At 35.0% G+C, this 21,187-nt stretch overlaps 2 protein-coding genes across 3 annotated transcripts; both read left to right on the forward strand.

Annotated features, from left to right (window-relative positions):
• Positions 1-3,587: 3,587 nt before the first annotated feature.
• On the forward strand, positions 3,588-14,769 carry LOC118029634 (probably inactive leucine-rich repeat receptor-like protein kinase At5g48380). Of its 2 annotated transcripts, XM_073406008.1 has the most exons (3): positions 3,588-4,072; positions 13,563-14,244; positions 14,368-14,769. In XM_073406008.1, exons 1-3 carry the CDS (start codon positions 3,752-3,754, stop codon positions 14,490-14,492), a joined length of 1,128 nt encoding a protein of 375 aa, XP_073262109.1. In that variant the 5' UTR covers positions 3,588-3,751; the 3' UTR covers positions 14,493-14,769. The 2 variants fall into 2 exon arrangements, with proteins under 2 accessions (XP_073262109.1, XP_073262108.1); XM_073406007.1 differs by having other exon boundaries at positions 13,563-14,769.
• A 125-nt stretch (positions 14,770-14,894) lies between these two features.
• LOC140954888 (probably inactive leucine-rich repeat receptor-like protein kinase At5g48380) lies at positions 14,895-15,488 on the forward strand. Its single transcript, XM_073405875.1, has one exon. The coding sequence runs from the start codon at positions 14,895-14,897 to the stop codon at positions 15,486-15,488; it is 594 nt and encodes a 197-aa protein (XP_073261976.1).
• Positions 15,489-21,187: the final 5,699 nt, after the last annotated feature.

Here is a 21,187-nt window from a genome sequence, read left to right on the forward strand (position 1 = left end):
CTGTCACATCTTTGCCGTAAGCTTTTTTATTTACTAGCATGGCCACTTCTGCTGATATTTGGCATCGCTGACTCGGTCACCCTAGTTCCCACATTCTAAGTCTCTTAACGTCCAATAAAAAGGTTGTCTGTACCACATGTCACCTCAATTTTCAATGTCAAGCTTGTCCGTTAGAAAAATAATCTCGTTTGTCCTTAGGACCTATGAGTCATAAAACGTCTACTCCTCTTGAATTATTTTTTAGTGATGTTTGAGGCCCTGCTCCTATGCTATCATCTGATGGTTTTTGATATTTTGTCATATTTATGGATACGCATATAAAATTTATTTGGGTTTATCCTATTACCGTAAAATCAGATGTATTTAACGTGTTTCAACAATTTCAAGTACTTGTTGAACGTCAGTTTTCTTGAAAAATCAAAACTGTTCAAACTGAATAGGGTGGAGAACATCATAAACTAAACTCTTTTTTCAAAACCATTGTTATTCACCATCATCTCATATGTCCACATACTCATGAATAGAATGGTACTGTTGAGTGTTATCATCACTATATTGTTAAAACTAGTCTTACTCTTCTAGGCCAATGTAATACACTTCTAAAATTCTGGAATTATGCATTTGAAACCTCGGTTTATCTCATTAATCGTATGCCTACCTTGGTTTTAAGCAATAAATCTCCCTTCAAATGTTTGTTTCATCAGACGCTTGATTATGCTTTTTACGTACTTTTGGATGTCTCTATTTTCCTTTCCTTCGTCCTTACAATGCTCATAAGCTAGACTATTGCTTCACTCTATGTGTGTTCCTAGGCTATAATTCATCTCATCTAGGTTATCGTTGTCTTGAATTGTTGTCTAACCATATTTACATTTTCCGTCATGTTCGATTTCATGAACAAGTTTTCCCATTCATTGAGTCTGCCCACCTGTTTGCCCCTGTCATCCCTCCAACCTCCTCTCCGCCTGCCACTGTCCCTAGCCTACCCTCACCATCTTTCCATCTCCACTAGTCTCAGCCCATCTCCCATTCCCACTGACCTGTCGATCCCCTCACCATCATCTCCATCTATGTCTCTTGATCATTTTGCAGGTTCAGGTTCTGCGGTGCCAACATCATCTCTATCGGATTTGTCCTATGCTGCAGCCTCTCCAGCCTCATCGTTCGAATCTTCTTCTCCATTTGGACACTCTGCTCAATCCCTGCCCCGGTTTGGACTTATACGTGGATCTCTCCATATATTCTCTTCCACAACATACCTCCACCGATCAGCCTTCTACTCCGCCACCCTTTAGACAATATCTCATGGTGCTGCGTCCTAGGCAGCAAAAGATTGCCAACATCAGCTCTGCTTCTGCCCTGCCAGTTTCGACTCCACGCGTACCTCTGCTTTTGAGCCTCTTGAGTTTTAAGGAAGTTGACAGGATAAACATCTTTGATTTGATGCAGATTGACAAGCCCATCTTTAATAGCTATGAGTCTCGATTTATTTGATAGGCCCATCTTCTCAAAATTTTGAGGCCCTCCTTTCAAATCGATAATATTCATCACATAAAATTTTTTGATACTGTTTTTATAATTGTTTTGATTTTTTAATCAAAATAATTTTTTTTATGGACTTAATATAAATTCTAGTTTTATAACTTGAATAATTGTTTTTATTTAAAAAACATTTAATGTTTATTAAAATAAGTTAATAAAAAAGTATTAAAATAATATGTTCATATTTTATGTGTGATTCAAAGTTAAAAATTCCTTAAATGTGATAAATCATGTTTAAAACCTATTTATAAAGTTTAAGAATTAAAAAATTTGAATCTATTAGTATTATTAATAATAATAATAAAAAAAGACTAACAAAGCATTTTTTGACTTGAATAAAAAAACTAACAAATCAATGCATCTTTAATTCCTTTGTGGACTCAAGATGTTCAATAAAGAAATGAAAAATAAAGGTTATGAAAATTTTACTTCATTTTTAAGAATTTAATTCCTAAATCATTGATAAAGAGTTAAATTTATTGACTTTGCACACGATCTTTCATCTCAAGAGCATCTTTGTTCATGGAATGTTCAGCTAAACTTAATACACAAAATTCCCATTTAATGTTTGCTAAGCAGTCGTCAATTAAAAAAAAAAATATCGAGTGCAAAATCATTTTAGTGTAATAAATATTTATGAATGAGGTTTTCTCACCTTAACATTTTTTTCCAAAATTTAAATAATTAAAGTTTTATTAATACTTATTATAATTATCATCATCAAATTAAATAAAAATAAATCTTCAAAACATAGATCTGAAAACTGATAGGATTTTTTACTTTAAATTATATGGAAACACGTTAAAAGGAGTTGATGTGAAAGCACGTTGAGGAAGTTTTCCTTCTTTGTTTTTTTCTCTTTTAATTAGTTTTACTTTCAGAATCACAGTCGAAAAAAATTATTAAATATACTAAGTATTATTAAAATTACTCTGATTGAAAATTTAATCTCAATCGTGCAAACACTTCTATTAAAAAAAAAAAAAAACCCAAGAAAAAAAGAAGAAAAATAAGTCTAGACAAAGAAGTTATAAATCAGAACTTAACTTTTTTGACTAATTTGTTTTCCCACACTTTCGTGGAAATTGTAGTCCTATGGGGCCATCCATTTTCTCTTGATGTACTGTCCCATCATGAACTTGGAATTTGAAGCAGGAGACTTGGCTTCTAAATTTAATCATCACCATCATCAAATTTGCGTAGGAGAGCTTCTAAATCCTTAGTTTCAGAAGAGGTTAGCATTTCGTCGATAAAAATGAATCTTCAAAACATAGATGTAAAAATCGATAGGGTTTTTATTTTAAATTATATGAAAACAATCATTAAAAGAAGTTGATATAAAAATTGAGGAAATTTTCCTTCTTTGTTTTTTTCTATTTTAGTTTAAACTTCAAAATCACAATAATAAAGAATTATTAAATATACTAAATATTGGCCTGAGTATGGATGGGCATTCCGGGCGGGTCGCAATAAGTCGCGGGTCGAAGGTTTGGACCCATCGCAATTTATCAACATTTTGCCTGCTTCCAATTGATGACTGGCTATTATATAAGTGTTGACCTAAGCCTCGTACGGCTCTTCCTAAGAACTGGAAGCCCCCTCTCTCTAAATAGAAATTAGAAAAAAATGAGACATCAAAAAAGACTTTTTCAAAAAGCCTTCGCCCTCCTATTCAACGGGGCTATTAGAGAAGCAGCTTCGTTCCTTGACTTCAAATTCCTTGGATTAAAAATTTAATCTCAATTAACATTTAAGTTGACTCACGTGCAAATACTTCAATTGGAGAAAAAACAAAAAAGAAAAATAAGTCTAGACAAAGAAGTTATAAATTAGGACGTAACTTTTTTGACTAATTTGTTTTGCCACACTTTCGTGGAAATTGTAGTTCTATAGGGCCATCCATTATTCTCTCTTTAATTACGGGTCCCATAAACTTGGAATTTGAAGCAGGAGACTTGGCTTCTTGACTTGAAGAAATAGACTAACAAATCAATGCATCTCCTCAACGTGTTCAATTAATGATCTCTTTTTATCTAGCAAAATGCTGTATAAAATTAAGAGCTTCAAGACTTTGTTAGCTTAAACTTTGAATGATCTCTTGTTCTCTTTTTATCTAACAAAATGCTGTAGAAAATTAAGAGCTCTAGAAATTGTGAGCTTAAACCTTGAAGGATCTCTTGTTATTTGCTGCTGTTTTGCTATCTACAAAATGGCTGTGGGTGGTGCAAAACTTGCTCTTCTTTTGATTCATATCCTCAGTGTTGCCGGCAATGGATACAGTTCTTCACAAGACAACGACCACGGGGGTGATGATCATGAACATCGGAAAAAGTTGATATCTTCACTCAAAAGTGGGTTTGTAATAGGTTATGTCTTCTCTTCGGTTTCCGTTATAACTATTTTCATGTCCTATTGTGTGCCTTGGGCTAGTCTCATGAAGAGGAAAGGGAATGAAGTGATGATGAAGACACCAATGATGACATCTTTGATGGAAAGGCAAGAGATGAAGAGAAAAGAAGCCAACGTGCAGGTATCCCCATAAGATTTTCATTTCGTCATCATATTTTTAGTTTCTTGCTAGCTTTATTATTATTATTATTATTATTATGAAGACGATATATGTAGCTGCTTTTATTAAGGATAAATCAATATTCTTCAGTTGCCAAGACCATGGATCGTTGCAAACTTAATTGAATAGATCACAGACCAAAACATTAACTCATTACAGAAATAGCCAAAAAAAGAGAAACCTCTAGTTCATGTCCTTAATTAAAGTAGCACACAAGGGACACAAACAAAACAGCACGATATTATATAAATAGCAAGCACATGAACATAAAATTTTGTTGAATAAGGTTACCATACAAAAACTTTCATTTGAATTTTTATTACTCAATAATTTTTTCTAATCAAAACTCCATATTATATCTTTTCTAAATTGCTTATATACTACGAAAAACTTCCAGAATAAAACTAAAAAAATAAAAAAAATATCAATTAAATAGGATAAAAAATTATACATCAACTACACTACTAGAATTTTTAAATCTACTAACAGAATCTTCTTTAGTATTTATACTCTCAATCCGCCGGTATGGATTTTACCGATGGTCTCATTGATAAAAGCAATTTGTTGGAAAAACTTTTATCGGTGATTTATGGTTTGTTAGTAATATCATTATCAATGGGTTTACTAAAAGCAAAAGCACACCAAAAAAAATTACCCGCTTCATTTCGTCGGTATTTTCATTGGTGAATATGACATATCACCGATAGAAAAACCGTATATAATTCCATCAGTGATTTTTTTTACTTTTGGTATTTCTCTCGGCGAATTTGATATATAACTGACAAAACAATCATATGCAATTCCATTAGTGATTAAATAGTGGTAGTGACATTTGCAGTAATTCTTTCCAACTATTTGGTATATACTGATGGACTTAATTCGTCAATAACACCTTCAGTAATAATTTAATTTTTTTAAAATCAAAATCTATGAAACAAAAGTAGAAAATAATTAAATTAATATAAGAATCAAATATTTATTACAAATTTAAACATTTATAAGTTCATATACAATTAATTTAAAATAAAGGTGTTGGAGGAGGAGACGAGTCTTCTTTAGGACTGTCGCACCCCAAAAAAAACTATTCAATTACGGGTTCGACTGGCGAAATTTTTATTTTTCTTTGTTCTTTGAAGTCGCCACCTAGTATTTTGGTCACTAGGAACCTAACTGGTCTCAGAGATCGGGTACGGAGACTGGTTGCGTAAAGGGAAGGTATTAGCACCCCAAATACGCCCTACCTAAGGTAAGCTGCATTGTTTTATTGTCTGATAAAAAAAAAAACTAAAGTGTTATTGTACTTCTAGTCGTTGGTCTGTCTATGGTTCAAGAAAAATCCTCCTCAGTAAGAAGGTCTTTTATCTTATCGGGTAAAATCCTAACCGTTCTAATGTCCATACCAAAATTTTATTAATAATATTTAGGAATACGTTTTACGTATAAATTCGTAATCCCAAATACTAAAAGAAAAAAAAAAGATTCTTTAGAATTTTTGAAATATTGGCCTAGTTCTCATGGCTTGAATAAACTGGTTATTAAAGCCAAAATGCATGTTAATACATATATTGTTTTGAAAATTTTCTTTGTTGTGTGAAAATATGATGTTATAATATTTATATATATATATTGGAGAGACTAGGCCGTATTTTAAAACAAAAACAATTTTTGGAAAATATTTTTTTTTTATGCTTTGACGAAAATCGGGTATTTTAATACTGAGCTTGTATCCTTACGGTATAAAAATACAACCCAATATTAATCCGCTTTGATAAAAATATGCAGAAAAATCAGCAACATTTTTAGGGACTTTTTAGAAATTTTTTGAAAGCAAAAACATTTTTTATTTTGAAAATCTTTGATGTTTTGACGAAAACCGGGTATTTATAACACTGGTTTTGTATCTTTACGGTATAAAAATACAAACCACTATTAAACCACTTTGATAAAAATATGCGGAAAAATCAACAATATTTTTTAGATTTTTTTTTCGAAATATTTTTTTTTATATATAAATATTTTTTATATATATAACATATATACACATATATAATAATAATAATAATAATAATATAATATATTTATAATATATTTATATATTAAAAGGGGCTGGGCCGGCCCAAACTAAACTGGGCCGGACCCAGCCCAACAGTCGTTGGGCCGATCTCGGCCCATCGGGTACTGGGCCGATATCGGCCCAACAAACTAATTAAACTCTATCTGGGCCGGACCTGGCCCAGACCACCGGATCGGGCCAGACCACTCTGGCCCGACCCACATAGTTCTGGGCCAGACACCATCTGGCCCAGAAGAATTAAAAACAACACAGGGGGGGAATTATTTTCCCCCCCGTCCCCTGCATGCAGAACGACTCTGCATGCAGGGGACGAAATATATGAACAAAAAAAAAAAAAAAAAAAATGTGCAGGGGGGGAGCGTACCTGGCACGGCGGAGACGACGGCTTGCTGGCGGTGCTGCTGCGGAGGCGGTGGCGGCGTCTTAGGTCACGGCGGGTCAGGCGGTTTCTCTCTCCTCTGTTACAGTGTTTCTCTCTCTTCGTTTTTTTTTCTTTGTTTCGGGGTTCCTCCCTTTTCTTTTTTTTTCGTCCCCTCTCGGGTTCCTTCGGTTCTCTATTTATAGAACTAACAGGCGTGGCTTCACCGTGGAGCCAAGGAGCGGGTCGAGGAGCGGTTGTCGGGGAGCGGCTATCCAGGCGGGCCTCCCTCGGCTTCGGCAGCGCGGCGGGTGGTCGGCCAGCGTCTTCTGTCGGTGGGCCACCGGCGTGGGGCCTCGGTCGGTTGGTGGCAAGAGGGACCTGCAAAACATAAAGAAAAACAAACTTTTCCTTCTTCCCCGCTGTAATGTTCGGGGGAAGAAGAAAGTGAACAGTGCCGTTCAAAACGGCACCGTTCGGTCTCTTTTTTTTTTTTTTTTTTAATTATTATGCATGAAACGGCGTCGTTTTGGATAAAACGCGCCGTTTCATTTTAAAAGAAAAGGCGCCAGAACATTTTTTGAATCAGTCCTTAATCATCTTTGCTTAACTCAATTTCGTCCCTGCCAATTTTCGGTCCGTCCCCATAGTTGGCCGCGTTTTTCACTTTGATCCTTGGACTCTGATTTATGCAATTAAACCCCTAATTGACCAATAAACTTCCAATTTCTTCAATTAAGCCCCTGAATCAATTCCAAACAGCCCCCTCTATCTTTGCGCCTTCTCCAAATTGGTCCCTGGTTTCGGATTTTCACAATTAAGCCCCTAATTGGCCATTAAACTTCAATATTTATGCAATTAAGCCCCTGATTTGACCCAATAAATTCCTAAAAAATATATTTTGGCCCCAGAACTTAAATTTCTTCTAATTAAAGCCCAAATTGACTTAAAAATCAATTTTTCTTGCAATCAAATCTTCTATAAATTCAAAAACAAAATCCAATTAAATCCATAAACATCCAAATTTGGGCTTTTCTCCTCAAAATTCAAATTTTCCTTCTCAATAGGGCTTTCATCCTTCAAGAATATATTGTTAAAAATTCAATCCTTGTATTTTTAAATTCCTTGACCAATTTTCTGACTGTTTTCTGAGCGTTTCTGCCTCCTGCTATTTTTTCTAAACTCTTTTGGCTATTTATTTTATTTTTCATGGGGACCCAAAAATGGGTTACAACAAGGACCATGTGGCTAATAAAAGGGAGTATATGTACCATCCATGTGTGATTTCATCTCCATTACCAATTGGCGGAATTCGGCTGTCTTAGCAGTAAGATGGGTTGTTTGAGCTTGTACTCATTGGTCTAAAATCGCCTCGGACTTCAGAATTTGAGTGCTCAGAATCAATTGCGAGCATCCAACGATTGAAACATTGTAAGCCATTTGCAAGTCTTCGGTCATAATGTTAAAGAGACTGTACACCTGATTTTTATCGGTTCCACTGGGCGATCCTGCCTCCAACCACAAATCTGGATCATGATCTAGATAGGTTGAAGGATCGTCTTCGTATCTTTTTTCTACTAGATGTTATATGTATCTTGAAAAAAAGTTAGCAAATTAAAAAAATAATAACTTAAGAAAAAAATAGTTGAAAACCAACATCCACAAAGTGTTAAGCTCGAATATCGACAAGCTGCTACACCCTTTTTTGATGGTCATCACTCTGCACGTGCGTTTTCACAAAAAGATTCATCGAGCTTGACTCGCGTCCAAGAACCGTAGCCGTAAAAGAAAACTGTTGTTGGTTAAATATATTTATAAAAAGCAACAAATAAAAAAATGGATATAATAAAAGAAAAATCTTACCATTCGTTTCAAATGCAAAAAAAGGGAATGGAATCGCTGGTGTGCGTGGTATGAAATTGTGAACATGTTTGTTTCGGTTCTCCACACCAGACTGTGACTGTCCCACAAAATGCTCGGACATCACATGCTCAATGTATGTATGTATGTATGTATTTTCCACCCATACAGCCTCTGAGACATACAACGATCTGACATCCTTCCAGCCTGGAAGCTCTCTTTCTTTCACATATTTTTTTGGCTTTCTTTTGCACCTTGTACCAAAAATCATGCAGCCCATATAGTACAAATGAATTATCTGTTAGTAAATAAAAAATAAAAATGAAGAAAAGGATTAAAAAATTTATCTTGATTTCAATCTTACCTAATTGCAACGTGATTCTCCTAAACTCTCATGGTAATGACATTGTTATCTTTAACCCATTCAAATTTTTCATTAATATTAATAAACTAATAGAATTAGCGTAATAATAATAAAAATATTTAAGTTAATACTAACCTTAAACCTTCCAAACCATGCATAAATCATAGGTTTCCATTCAGGATGTTTGGAAACTTGACTCCACTGAAATAATGGAATTTTCCTCGACGATTTCATCGCCAATGTTATGGTTCTGGCAACCTCAATGTTTGTAAACTTGAAATTATAATTTATTTTTCCAATGAGCCTAGTACTTCCGAATAAATGGATCCCACTGTGAAGGGATAACCCTTCGATGTGGCAGTGTCGCACACTCGATGAGCTTGCTTTGAGAGTGGCTGCATGTGTCTCAAGTGTCGGATCTGGGTTGATACCTAACGACTCATCATCATCGAAAGCATTGTTAGAAGAACTAGCAGCGATCCTGTTTGTACAACGTGCTATTGACTTTCCCCTAGGATCTACACAAATTCAACAGCACCTCCCTTATACGATAGACTACCAAAAAAATTTAATACTGCAAATACACAATATTTGAAATTTGATTGCCACAAACTAATTGATTTTATTCAATTTGTTTCCTCGTCATTCAGTGAAGAGATCACTCAACTTGTACTCAACCTAGTTTTTAGATCTTTTTTTTTTAATTCTAGAATTTTTTAGTATTTCCATTAGTGTACAATAGTTTGGTTAATTGTTTCCAATAACTTGGTTAAGTTTTTAAATTAAATAATAAAAGTGTCTTATTTTTTCTCTCTTGTAATATTATTTACTTACTTTTCATAATTCCACATTTCAACATTCATACACAACTCATGCATTTCTAAACAATATTCAAAACATCGAAAGCAACCGAATTTGACATATAAATAAAGAATTTCATAAACCCTTAATTTACAACTACTCGAAATCGGGTACGGGGACTGGTTGCATAAAGGAAAGGTATTAACACCCCAAATATTCCCTACCTAAGGTAAGCTGCATTGTTTTATTGTCTGATATATGCTACGGTTGTTTTGTATTTCTAATTGTTGGTTTGTCTATGGTTTAAGAAAAGTTCTCATCGGCAAGGAGATCCTTATCTTATCAGGTACAACCTAATCGTCCTAACATCAACAAATAACTACCTTTTTAATATCGAGAATACATTTTACGTATAAATTTATAATCTTTGATGTTAAAAGAAAACAAAATAAATTTTTTGGATTCTTTAAAATATTGGCCAAGTTCTTGTGGCTTTAATAAACTGGTTATTAAAGTCAAAATGCATGTTAAAACATATTTTTTTGAAGTTTTCTTTGTTGTATGAAAATACAATATGATTGTTTTTGCTTTAAGAGACTTGGCTGTATGCACGAAAACAAACATATTTTTTTTATAAAAAAAATGTTTGGACGAAAACCAGGTATTTTAATACCAGATTTTTATTTTTACAATATAAAAATACAAACCAATATTAAGCAAAATTCAGTAGAAAAATATATGGGAAAAATCACAAATTTTCAAAAATATTTTTTTGATTTTTTTTGGACTGGGCTGAACTTGCCTGGCCTAGTGAACAATGGAGCACTCTCCATTGTTCACGCAAATTAGTGGAGACGGTGCAACAAAGAAGAAGAAGGAGAAGAAGAAGAAAGAGGGGCAGACCTGCGGCGGCTTTGAAGCGGTGCTGCTGGCGGTTGCTAACTGGAGAATGGCTTAGACGATGGTCGGCTTCGCTTCTTGTTCTCTGCATTTTTTTTCTACTCTATTCTTCTTTGTTTATGTTTTCTTCTTTTGTTTCTCATGGTGCTGTTGTCGATGGGAAGGACGGTGGCAACTGGCGGTGATGATGATGGCGGAGCGATGGTGGCTCTTCTCTACTGTGACAAGTAGTGTTTTGCTGCTATTTTTCTTGTCTGTGCAAAGATGTGGGTTTCTTCCTTTTCTTCACAAGTGTTGCAATAGGGGAGGAAGATGGTGAGAGGATGACGATGGGGTTGCTGGCGGTTGCTAACCAATGGAGTTGTTGTGGGGGACAACGACGAGGAGTTGAGGCAGCCGCTGCAATTCTTCTTTTCCCCTGTGTGTTGCCTCTATCAACAATGTCCTCATCTCTTTGTTCTTTCTCAAATCTCTCCTCCCTTCTCTGTTTTCAAATGTTTAGCCCTCTTTTCTCTTTTCAAAACCTTCCTCTCCTCCTCAGAATTTTCTCCCTTCTTTATATTTATAGTCAAGCGGAGAAAGAGTCCCCCTTGCCTTGTTCCATCAAGGCACATGAGGGAAACGGGGCCGGTTGTTTGCAGGGCATGGTTGGGGTATGGGTTGTATTAATGGTGGCAAGGTAAGGGGGATGGCTTGTCTCTGGGTTTTGTGGGCAAGTGGGAGGAGAAAGAGAAGGAGAATATCAGGAAAAAAAATATTTAAAATCTTCTTCTTCCTTGCCTCTGCATGCGCAGGGAAGAAAGAGAACAATGTCGTTTAAAATGACACTGTTTTGATGTTATTTTTTTGAAGAAAAGAAAATGTAATTGGGAAGAACCCAAAAATGGGTTATGACAGGCATCAAATACTGTTTTCACTAATATTTCTTGGATTAAATAGTGTGTAATTAATAAAACCCTGAACCTCATTTCAATAATCCATCCTACACAAGCTTTTAGGTGAATCTCGATACATCCATGAATGATCATCCTTACTTATATCAAACATGTATAGAATATTGTTGACAACATGTATTATATAATTATGCAAACTAAATAAATTTGCAAACATTGGTTTAACTCAAACTTATTCAATCTATTTTAATAGTATTTAATTGATTATCAATTATCTACATAAATTAAAATTTCTATACATTTACCGAAAAGTTCAACTTAACAATAAATTGACAACATAAAACAGACCCGTTAAATAAGCTATTATTCATTTCTTTACAAAACACTTACATCACAAATTCAAAATAAATTTCATCAATTTACAAACAAATATAATTTTATAAAATCTCAAACAAACCCTAATATGTACAAATCATACATTCATAGAACATATTTCTATGAGAAAAAAGCTACAAAACAAGTAAACACTTAAACAAAATACATATACTACAAAAATATGAAATAAAAATTAACATTTTACAACTAAGTTTAAATAAATAAAAAAAGGTAGTTTTGCTTACTTGAAACAGGAAATCCGCAATAAAATCTGAATCAGAACAAGGATGCTGATAAACTAAGTGTTGGGGTGACCGAATTTGTAGTGAGAGGTTGATTTGTGAAAACATTAGGGGGGGTGCTGTTTGTTGTAGAGAAAAATGAAGAAGAAGAAATGAAAGAGGGGGAGAGAATGGTAGCTTATCAAGTCATAAATTAAATTTTACAGATAGATTTATTAACGAAATTAACTTATCAGTAATTATAGATGTAAAAGTGCCACGTTATCATACCTTTTAGCTTTTTTTTTCAATTCTTTCTTTTCTCACAGTAATTCCTTAGGTATATACCGAGGGAATATTTCCATCAATGTTTACCGATTGATATAACAAGGGAATAGTCAGTCAATAAAGTTCATCAGAATAATGTTGACAGAAAAATTATGTCAGTGTTTTTATTTGCATTTGCTAATTTTTTGGTAGTAAAAAATGTTTTAAATTCTAAACAGTAACTTCTAGGTGGGAATCAACCATGGACTTAGTAGTAGACCTTCAAAACCCTACCAAGGACACATAAAAGAATTTTGTTTCTCATTAAAAGTGGATTTATGGTTGGTTATACATCATCTACTATTTCAATTGTAATTGTTTTTGTATCCTATTGTTTTCCTTCAATCCATCTAAAATAAGGGTAACACAATGCCAATGATGAGTAAAGTTAAGAATAATTGGGAGGCTTAACCTATTGGTTAGCCAACCTTTTTTTATATATATGTGTAGGGCAATATACAATAGTAATGGTGAGGTTACAACACAAGAGTATGACTACAATATTTCCTATATAGTATGCCTACAATATTTCCTATATAGATACATTAATATGCACCCTCAAGATGGGGGTGGATGATCAACCTGAAGCTTGAACCGAAAAGCAGTAAATGAAATAGTAGGGAGTGGCTTAGTAAAAACATCTGCAAGTTGATCGTGAGAGGGGATAAAACGAAAATAAATCTCTTTCTTCGTAACCCTGTCTTGTACAAAGTGATAGTCAACCTCAACATGTTTAGTGTGAGCATGGAAGATAGGATTTGAAGATAAGTAAGTAGCGCCTAGATTATCACACCAAATAATAAGAGTAGAGGTAGAAAGAATCTACAGATCTCTCAATAGATGCTAAAGCCAGATAACCTCAGCAGTGCCATCAGCTAAGGCTTTATATTCAGCCTCGATGTAGGAGCGAGTAATTGTGCGTTGCTTGCTAGATTTCCATGAAACCGGTGTCTAACCAAAGAAGGCAAGATAACCAGTCGTAGACTTATAATCATTAGTACTACTTGCCCAATCCGTATCTATAAAGTCATGGAGAGCAAATGAGGAACTATAAGTGATATATAAGCCATAGGTGAGCGTACCTCGTAGACAACACAGAATGCGTTTAACGACACCCCAATCCGTATCTATAATGCCTCTAGCTTACTCAAGTAAATATTGAAAAATAACTCTAGGGAAGTTTCTTCCAACCGACTTAACATCTTTGTTCAAAACCCAACAATGACTCATATATATATATATAAATATAATCTTGTTTCATTTCTTCATCTTCCACAGATTTGTATGTTGGGGAATATTGTGAAGAGATTGAATTTCGTAGGCATCAGCAAGGCAACAGCAAATTTTAGCCAAGCCAACAAAATTGGATTGGGACGAATGGGAACCATGTATATGGCTACCCTTCCTGATGGTAGGTTCCTTGCAGTGAAGAGGATAGTTGACTCTCAGCAGTTTGAGGAACAGATAGTTTCTGAATTGAAAACATTGGGAACATTAAAGCATAAGAACTTACTGCCCCTGTTCGGATTCTGCGTGGAATCAAATACAAGGCTTCTGGTGTACAAGTATATGTCTAATGGAAACCTTTTTGATTGGATACATTCAGTGAAACACCGGAGGAAGACTCTGCAATGGCCTTTGAGGTTGAAAGTTGCGGTTGGGGTAGCAAGAGGCCTGGCAAGGCTCCACCATGGCGGCAGAGGTCAAGTGGTGCATCTCAACATAAGCTCAAAGTGTATTTTGCTTGATAAGAATTTCGAACCTAAGTTATCGAATTTCGGAAAGGCGATGCTGATCACGAGTATGAGCAACACTCCAGGAGTGCATGATGAGTTTTGTGAGATGGCGCTTGTTAAGGAAGATGTGCACGGATTTGGAGTTGTACTGCTTGAGCTGATTACTGGGATGGATTGTAGCAGAATGAATTTTTCCTCAAACAGTATTCTTAATGAATGGATTGGTAATCTCTTGAGCACTTCTTATTTTAAAGATGCCATGGATAGGTTTCTGATTGGGCAAGGATTTGACGATGAGATCTTTCAGCTGCTTAAAGTTGCATGTAACTGTCTTGATTGCATTCCAGATCGAAGGCCGTCAATGTTTCAGGTCTACAAGGACATAAAGGCAATAACCAAGAGAAGTGAAGTGGTTGATGATTCAGAGATCCAAATGCAGCCTGAAATTTGCCCTGCTACCTCTCAAGACTAATCTGTTGCCAGCAAAAACAGGACCGAAGTTATCAGATCTATATTTTCCTGTTTCTATCATGTTCATAAACCATCATGTAAGAAGCAATAGAATATAATTGTGTCCGGGAATAAGTTGCCAGCATTTTACACTGTAATTCAAACAGAAGATCAATCTGATCAAAATACGCCGATGAGTGAAAATGGTTTGGATAATACTTCCTGATCTTTTGTTGCATGTCAAGATCAATGGATTCAATTCTTCCAGCTTAGAATAACCAATTGAATTTGTGTTTAAATATATATTATACAAATATTATCAGAGCTCTGTGTCAGATGGTATCACCATGCTTCTTAAGAAAAGATTGTTGTTGCATCTCTTGTATGTAGAAAAGTCTCAAGTAAAAAAATAAGCTTATCAAGAATGAGCTGTACAGATCTTAAAGATGCAACAAATAATTTCAGCGAAAACAATGTCATCGGGCAGGGGAAGATTGGGATGCTGTACAAAGCAGCGTTGCCTAGTGGTTATCTCTTTGCAGTGAAGAAATTACACAACTGTCGAATCCTCGAGGAGCAATTCGTGTTAGAATTGAAGACACTTGGTTCATTGAGGCATGTCAACTTACTTCAACTTTTGGGATTTTCAATCACATCAAAACAGTGGCTTCTGGTTTACAAATACATGCCAAATGGTAACCTTTATGATTGGCTACATCCAATGGAAGGCCAGGCAAAGATCATGGAATGGACTGTGAGGTTTAAAGTTGCAATCGGGTTAGCAAGAGGCTTGGCATGGCTTCATCAGGACTGCAGTAGTACAATCCGAGTTTTCCATCTTAACATAAGCTCAAAGTGCATCTTACTTGATCAGGATTTCGAGCCAAAGTTGTCGAATTTCGGGGAGGCGATAATCGTAAATCCAACTACCACTTCCCCCTTGAATGGTGAGTTTTGGGATACAGCATTTGCTAAGGAAGATGTGTATGGATTTGGAGTTGTGCTCTTTATTATTTGAGAAATCCTTTAGATTTTTATGATCTTTTAATATCCTTAGATCAATTTTGTTTTCAATATAACTCTCTCTCTCTCTCTCTCTCTATATATATATATATATATATATAGAGTTTATTTTCAATATTTTAATTTCATCATCATATTTTTAGTTTCTTGCTAGTTTTTATTATTATTATTATTATTGTTATTATATATTATAAAGACGATATAGTTGCTTTCATTTCACCATGGATCGTTGCAAACTTAATTTTAGAGATCACAGACCAGAACATTAACTCATTACAGAAATAGCCAAAAAAAAAAAAAGAGAAGCCTCTAGTTCATGTCCTTAATTAAAGTAGCACATCATCGTCGATGTTATGGTTCTAACCGTTTCTATATTTGTAAATTTAAAATTATATTTGTTAATTAAAAATAATTTTTTAAAAAAATTATTAACATGTCGTTGTGAAAGGAAAATAAACTTACATTGAAAGGTCAATTTTCCATTGAGCATGGTACTTCTAAATAAATAGATCCTGTGATGAAGGGACCATCCTAACTTATCAGTAATTCTATATGTAAAAGTGACACGTCATTATATCCTTCGATTGTTTTTTTTCAATTCTTTTATTTTTAACTATAACTCTTTCGGTGTATACCGAGAGAATATTTCTATTAGTGTTTATCGATTGATACAATGAGGGAATAGTCTGTCAGTAATGTCCATCGCAATCTACTGACAAAAAAATTCTGTTAGTGTTTTTATTTATATTTGCTATTTTTTTGGTGGTGCTAGAAAAATATTTTTAATTCTAAACAGTAACTTTTAGGTGGAAATCAACCCTGGACTTAGTGGTAGGCCTTCAAAACCCTGCTAAGGACACAGAAAAGAATTTTGTTCCACTCGTTCAAAAGTGGATTTGTGGTTGGTTATGCATTATCTGCTGTTTCAATCGTAATTGTTTTTGTATCCTATTGTTTGCCTTCGATCCATCTAAAATAAGGGTAGTAAGAATAAGAAGATAGCTGATAAATCAAGAGATTTATTGGAATGTTATGTCGGTGATATGATAGTCTAGGTGCTTCTTAGACACTCGTCTAATTTGGACAAGGATGAGCAGATTTTTTAGAGGAAAGTTCTCGAGACATTTTCATGCGGTTTCTAGATCTAGGGAGAAAGGCAGTGATGATAGAAAAATCTGGATTGTAACTTTTAACATTACCAGCTGTGGAGCTCAGATATGGAGGCAGCAAAGTGGTCAACTCTCTCATTCTGTGCATGTAAACTGTTGAGATCATTTTGCACTTTGTTATGGCTCCTTGACAAATGACAATCTTACGAATAATTCTAATTAGCAAATTTTTGTGTAAAATAGCGTTGTTCATCTTTTACTAATTCTCATCGGTGATTTCAACAATAGAATTCGGAGTTGGAGAAGAAGGTTACAAGAACAAGTTTCGCGGCACTCAATATTGCCACTCGCAGTTTTGACCAAGACAATGTCATCGGAGTCGGAAAGATGGGGACAATGTACAGGGCAGCGCACCCTTATGATTGTTTCACTGCAGTTAAGAGGTTACATGACTCTCAACCTTTAGGGAAACAGTTCAGGTCTGAGCTAACAATTCTGTTAGTTTTAAAGAAAGAAAGGAGTATAACAGAGGTAGAAGTTTATGGATATGGAGAAGGGAGAAAGATAGAAATAGTAGATAAGGGAATACAAACTGGGAATTCAAATATTATTATGCAGCAAGCTTACATTAAATAGAAACAGAGAAAAAAAAAACTGAAACCGAGAATTAAGCCATGAACATCAACGTGTGCCAACAAACTAACCACTTCCTAAAGACTAGGACAAACTAAAAACAGAATGAAAGCATAAAATAATTTCTGATACTTAGACACGTTGCAGTCCTAAAACAATCAACTAACACTCCTCCATGATTTAGGAGCTGCAAACTCCAAGTCTTTGCCTAAGAGGTTCAAACTTGTTTGCTGGCAAAGGTTTTGTAAAAATGTCTGCGAGCTGATCTTCAGATTTGCAATAAATGAGGCTCACTTCTCCTTCCTTCTGCACTTCCCTTAAAAAGAAAAATTTGATCTTGAAATGCTTGGTTTTTCCATGAAAAACTGGATTGTGGGAGATTGCAATTGCTGCTTGATTGTCCACAAACACCTCTGTATCATTTTGTTGCTTCAAATGTAAATCACAGAACAACTTCCTCAGCCACAAAGCTTGATTCACTGCTGCTGTAGCAGCAATAAATTCAGCCTCGGCAGTAGACTGTGCTACAGTCTCTTGCTTCTTGGAACTCCATGAGAAAACTCCTGATCCTAGGCTAAAACAGTACCCAGATGTACTCTTCATGTCATCCACTGATCCACCCCAATCACTGTCAGAAAATCCCAGCAACTTGAAGTTTTGACAGTACTTGAATTTTACACCAAAATCAATAGTTCCTTTGATGTATCTAATGATTCTTTTTGCAGCTTTAAGATGCACTTCACTAGCACAATGCATGTAACGAGAGAGAATGCTTACATCAAAAAGAATATCTAGCCTGGTTGCTGTTAGGTACATTAGGCAACCAATCATGCTTCTGAAATAGCCTTCTTCAACTTTGTCTATGTCGTCCTCTTTACTTAAGCTCTCCTTTGGATTCATTGGAGTAGCCATTGCCTTACAGTCCTCCATATGAAACTTCTTGAGAATTTCCTTGGCATATTTCTTTTGACAGATGAAAACTTCATTTTCTAACTGTTTGATCTCCATTCCCAGAAAGTATGCCATGAGTCCAAGGTCTGTCATTTCAAAAATTTTCATCATTTCCCTTTTGAACTCTTCAACAAGCTTGGCATTGTCACCTGTGATCAAAAGATCATCAACGTAAAGAGAGACTATAAGCAGATTGTCTCCTTTACATTTCACATAAAGAGTAGCCTCTGACAAACTTTTCTGAAATCCTAGGCTTGACAGATGCTCATCTATCTTGCTATACCATGCTCTAGGTGCTTGTTTCAAGCCATATAGAGCCTTCTTGAGCAAGTAGACCTTCTCCTCTTCTCCTTGTTCCATGAATCCCTCGGGCTGTTCAACATAGATTTCCTCCTGCAAAATACCATTTAAAAAAGCAGATTTCACATCTAGTTGAAACACCTTCCACCCATTTTGAGCTGCTATAGCTAGCACAAGCCGAATAGTATCCAATCTAGCAACAGGGGCAAATGTATCCGAGTAATCAACTCCAAAGACTTGAGCATATCCCTTAACAACAAGCCTGGCTTTGTGTTTGTTGATGGAACCATCAGCATTGAGCTTGGTTCTAAACACCCATTTTACTCCAATAATCTTTCTATCCTTTGGCCTGTCAACTAGCTCCCAAGTCTTGTTCTTTTTTATCATTGACAGCTCCTCCTCCATCGCCTTCTGCCATTTTGGATCTTTAATAGCCTCTTCATAACCAGCAGGTTCACAAATGGCCACATTGCATCGCTGATAGATATCATGGAGCGGTCTTGTTCCACGAATTGGAAGATCATCTTCCAATTCTTCTTGCCATTGTTCTGATGCTTGCTCTTCTCTTGTTTGGGAGGTTAGACTTGATTTTTGCTTGCTTGTGGATGTCTCTTTTGTCTGTTCCCAATTCCATTTCTCTTCTTCATTGAAGAACACATCTCTACTGACAATTATCTTCCCTGTCTGAGGTTGATAAACCTTATATGCCTTTGAGGAAGAGCTGTACCCAACAAAGATGCCTGGTTCTGAATTTTTATCAAGTTTATCCCGCTTAACCTGTGGAATGTGAGAGAAACACAAGCAACCAAACACTCTAAGAAAATTGAGTGAAGGTTTATAGTCATACCGTGCCTCAAATGGAGTTTTATCCTTCAATGCTTTGGTGGATAATCTGTTCTGTAAGAAAACAGCAGTACTGGCCGCTTCAGCCCAAAAATATTTGGGTAACTCCTTGTCATGTAGCATGCATCTGGCCATCTCCATTATGTATCTATTTCTCCTTTCACTTACTCCGTTTTGCTGCGGAGTGTAAGGAGCAATAAGCTGGTGTTCAATGCCAGCTTCTTCACAAAACATATCAAATTCTGCTGAAGTGTACTCCTTTCCATTATCTGACCTTACAGCTTGAATTTTGCAGCCACTTTGATTTTCTACCATCTTCTTGAACTTCCAGAAGACTCCAGCTACTTCTGACTTGAATTTCAAGAAAAAAATCCAGCACATTCTTGAAAAATCATCAATAAAAGCAATGTAATATCGATTACCTGCTAATGATTCAGTTCTTTGAGGACCTGATACATCTGTGTGGATTAGCTGCAACTTGTGAGTGGCTCTCCAGCATGATAACAGTAAATCATCTCACACTCTAGAGGAGAATTTGTTTGAACGAATCGCTCATCTATCGAGCAGTTCTTCTGGCCTCTATCATGCTGTTGATAAATCTCTTCTTGGTCAAGGATTTGATGGTGAAATACTTCATTTTCTGAAGATTGCATCTAGCTGTATTCATCCCATTCTAGATCAAAGGCCAACGATGCTTCAAGCATTCCAAATGTTAATGGTTCTTAGGGAGGGGGAGAGAGAGATTCATCCAAAAATCCTAAGCTATTGGCTCAACTGACTAGTCGCTGCTAATTAAGGTGATGATGGCATTGAGCTGGAGTCAGCAGAAACAAAATGGAACAGCAGATGTGTGTCTGCTAAATAATATCGTTGTTTCTGGTTTTGTAAGTGAAACGATACAGATATGGCCTCATTGCCAAAGCACTCTTCGGGAGTGTTATTGGAAGGCAGTAAGTTTTCCAAATTTTTAATTTTTTTCTTTCAATAAAAAAATTCAAATTAAAATATATTTTTTTTATTGTTTTGATATATTAATATTAATAATAATATATAAAAATTGTTATAATATATTTTCAAACAAAAAACATCACCTTTTACCATTATCTCCGCCAAGCTCTAAGAGAGTAATGATATGATCTGTTGATAACTCCGAGATTGTCCTGAAGAAGAGTCTGTTGTGAGAAATGGCAAACAATCAATGAAAACAGAAGAAAAAAAGTTAATTTAAAAAAATATATTTAATTAAAACTATTCTAGGATAGATTTTTATTTACAAAATAAATAAAAATACAGCATATTTTAACTTGTCAATTATGCAGTTTAGGAGGCAGTGCTTGTTTCTTGATGGCACGTACATTTCAGTGTTGATGAAATTGTAAATAATTGTTTTATGCAAAACCATCATTCCTAAACAAAATAAATGCATATTCTTGAGAATTAAATAAAAAATTAAAAATTAAAAAAGGAGGGGTATTCACTGAACACCTCCTCACAAGGTAATATTAACGGGAAAAAAGTGTTTTTTTCCTAGGCGTTTTTCTTTTTAATTTTATTTTCTAACGTATATTTTATTTTCTCAATTTTAATTATATCCTTCAACATTAAATCCATTATTTTTAATCTAGTTTTTATAAAGTTACCATAGACTCATTACTTAGACTATGAGTTTGATAGATTGATTTTTTTTTATTTTTTCTAATTGATTTTTTTTAAATTTTATCTTTTAAAAATGAGTTGATTGAGAATTAAGTTTCATGATTTGTTTTAATATGTTTTCTGTGAGATTATTCTCATCTTATGACTCGAATCATGAGTTTGATATATTAACTTTAATTAACTCAATTTGTTTTTTGTCCTT

Source organism: Populus alba, chromosome 17 (assembly GCF_005239225.2).
Source record: "Populus alba chromosome 17, ASM523922v2, whole genome shotgun sequence".
NCBI classification, from domain to species: Eukaryota; Viridiplantae; Streptophyta; class Magnoliopsida; order Malpighiales; family Salicaceae; genus Populus; species Populus alba.

What these genes read in the sequence shown, in the direction of transcription:
- LOC118029634 (XM_073406007.1), top strand. Translation starts at nt 3,752, where the DNA reads ATGGCTGTGGGTGGTGCAAAACTTGCTCTTCTTTTGATTCATATCCTC. An exon ending in GAAAAGAAGCCAACGTGCAG is followed by an intron (nt 4,073 to 13,562) that starts GTATCCCCATAA and finishes CATCTTCCACAG; the next exon opens with ATTTGTATGTTGGGGAATAT.
- LOC140954888 (XM_073405875.1), top strand. Translation starts at nt 14,895, where the DNA reads ATGAGCTGTACAGATCTTAAAGATGCAACAAATAATTTCAGCGAAAAC.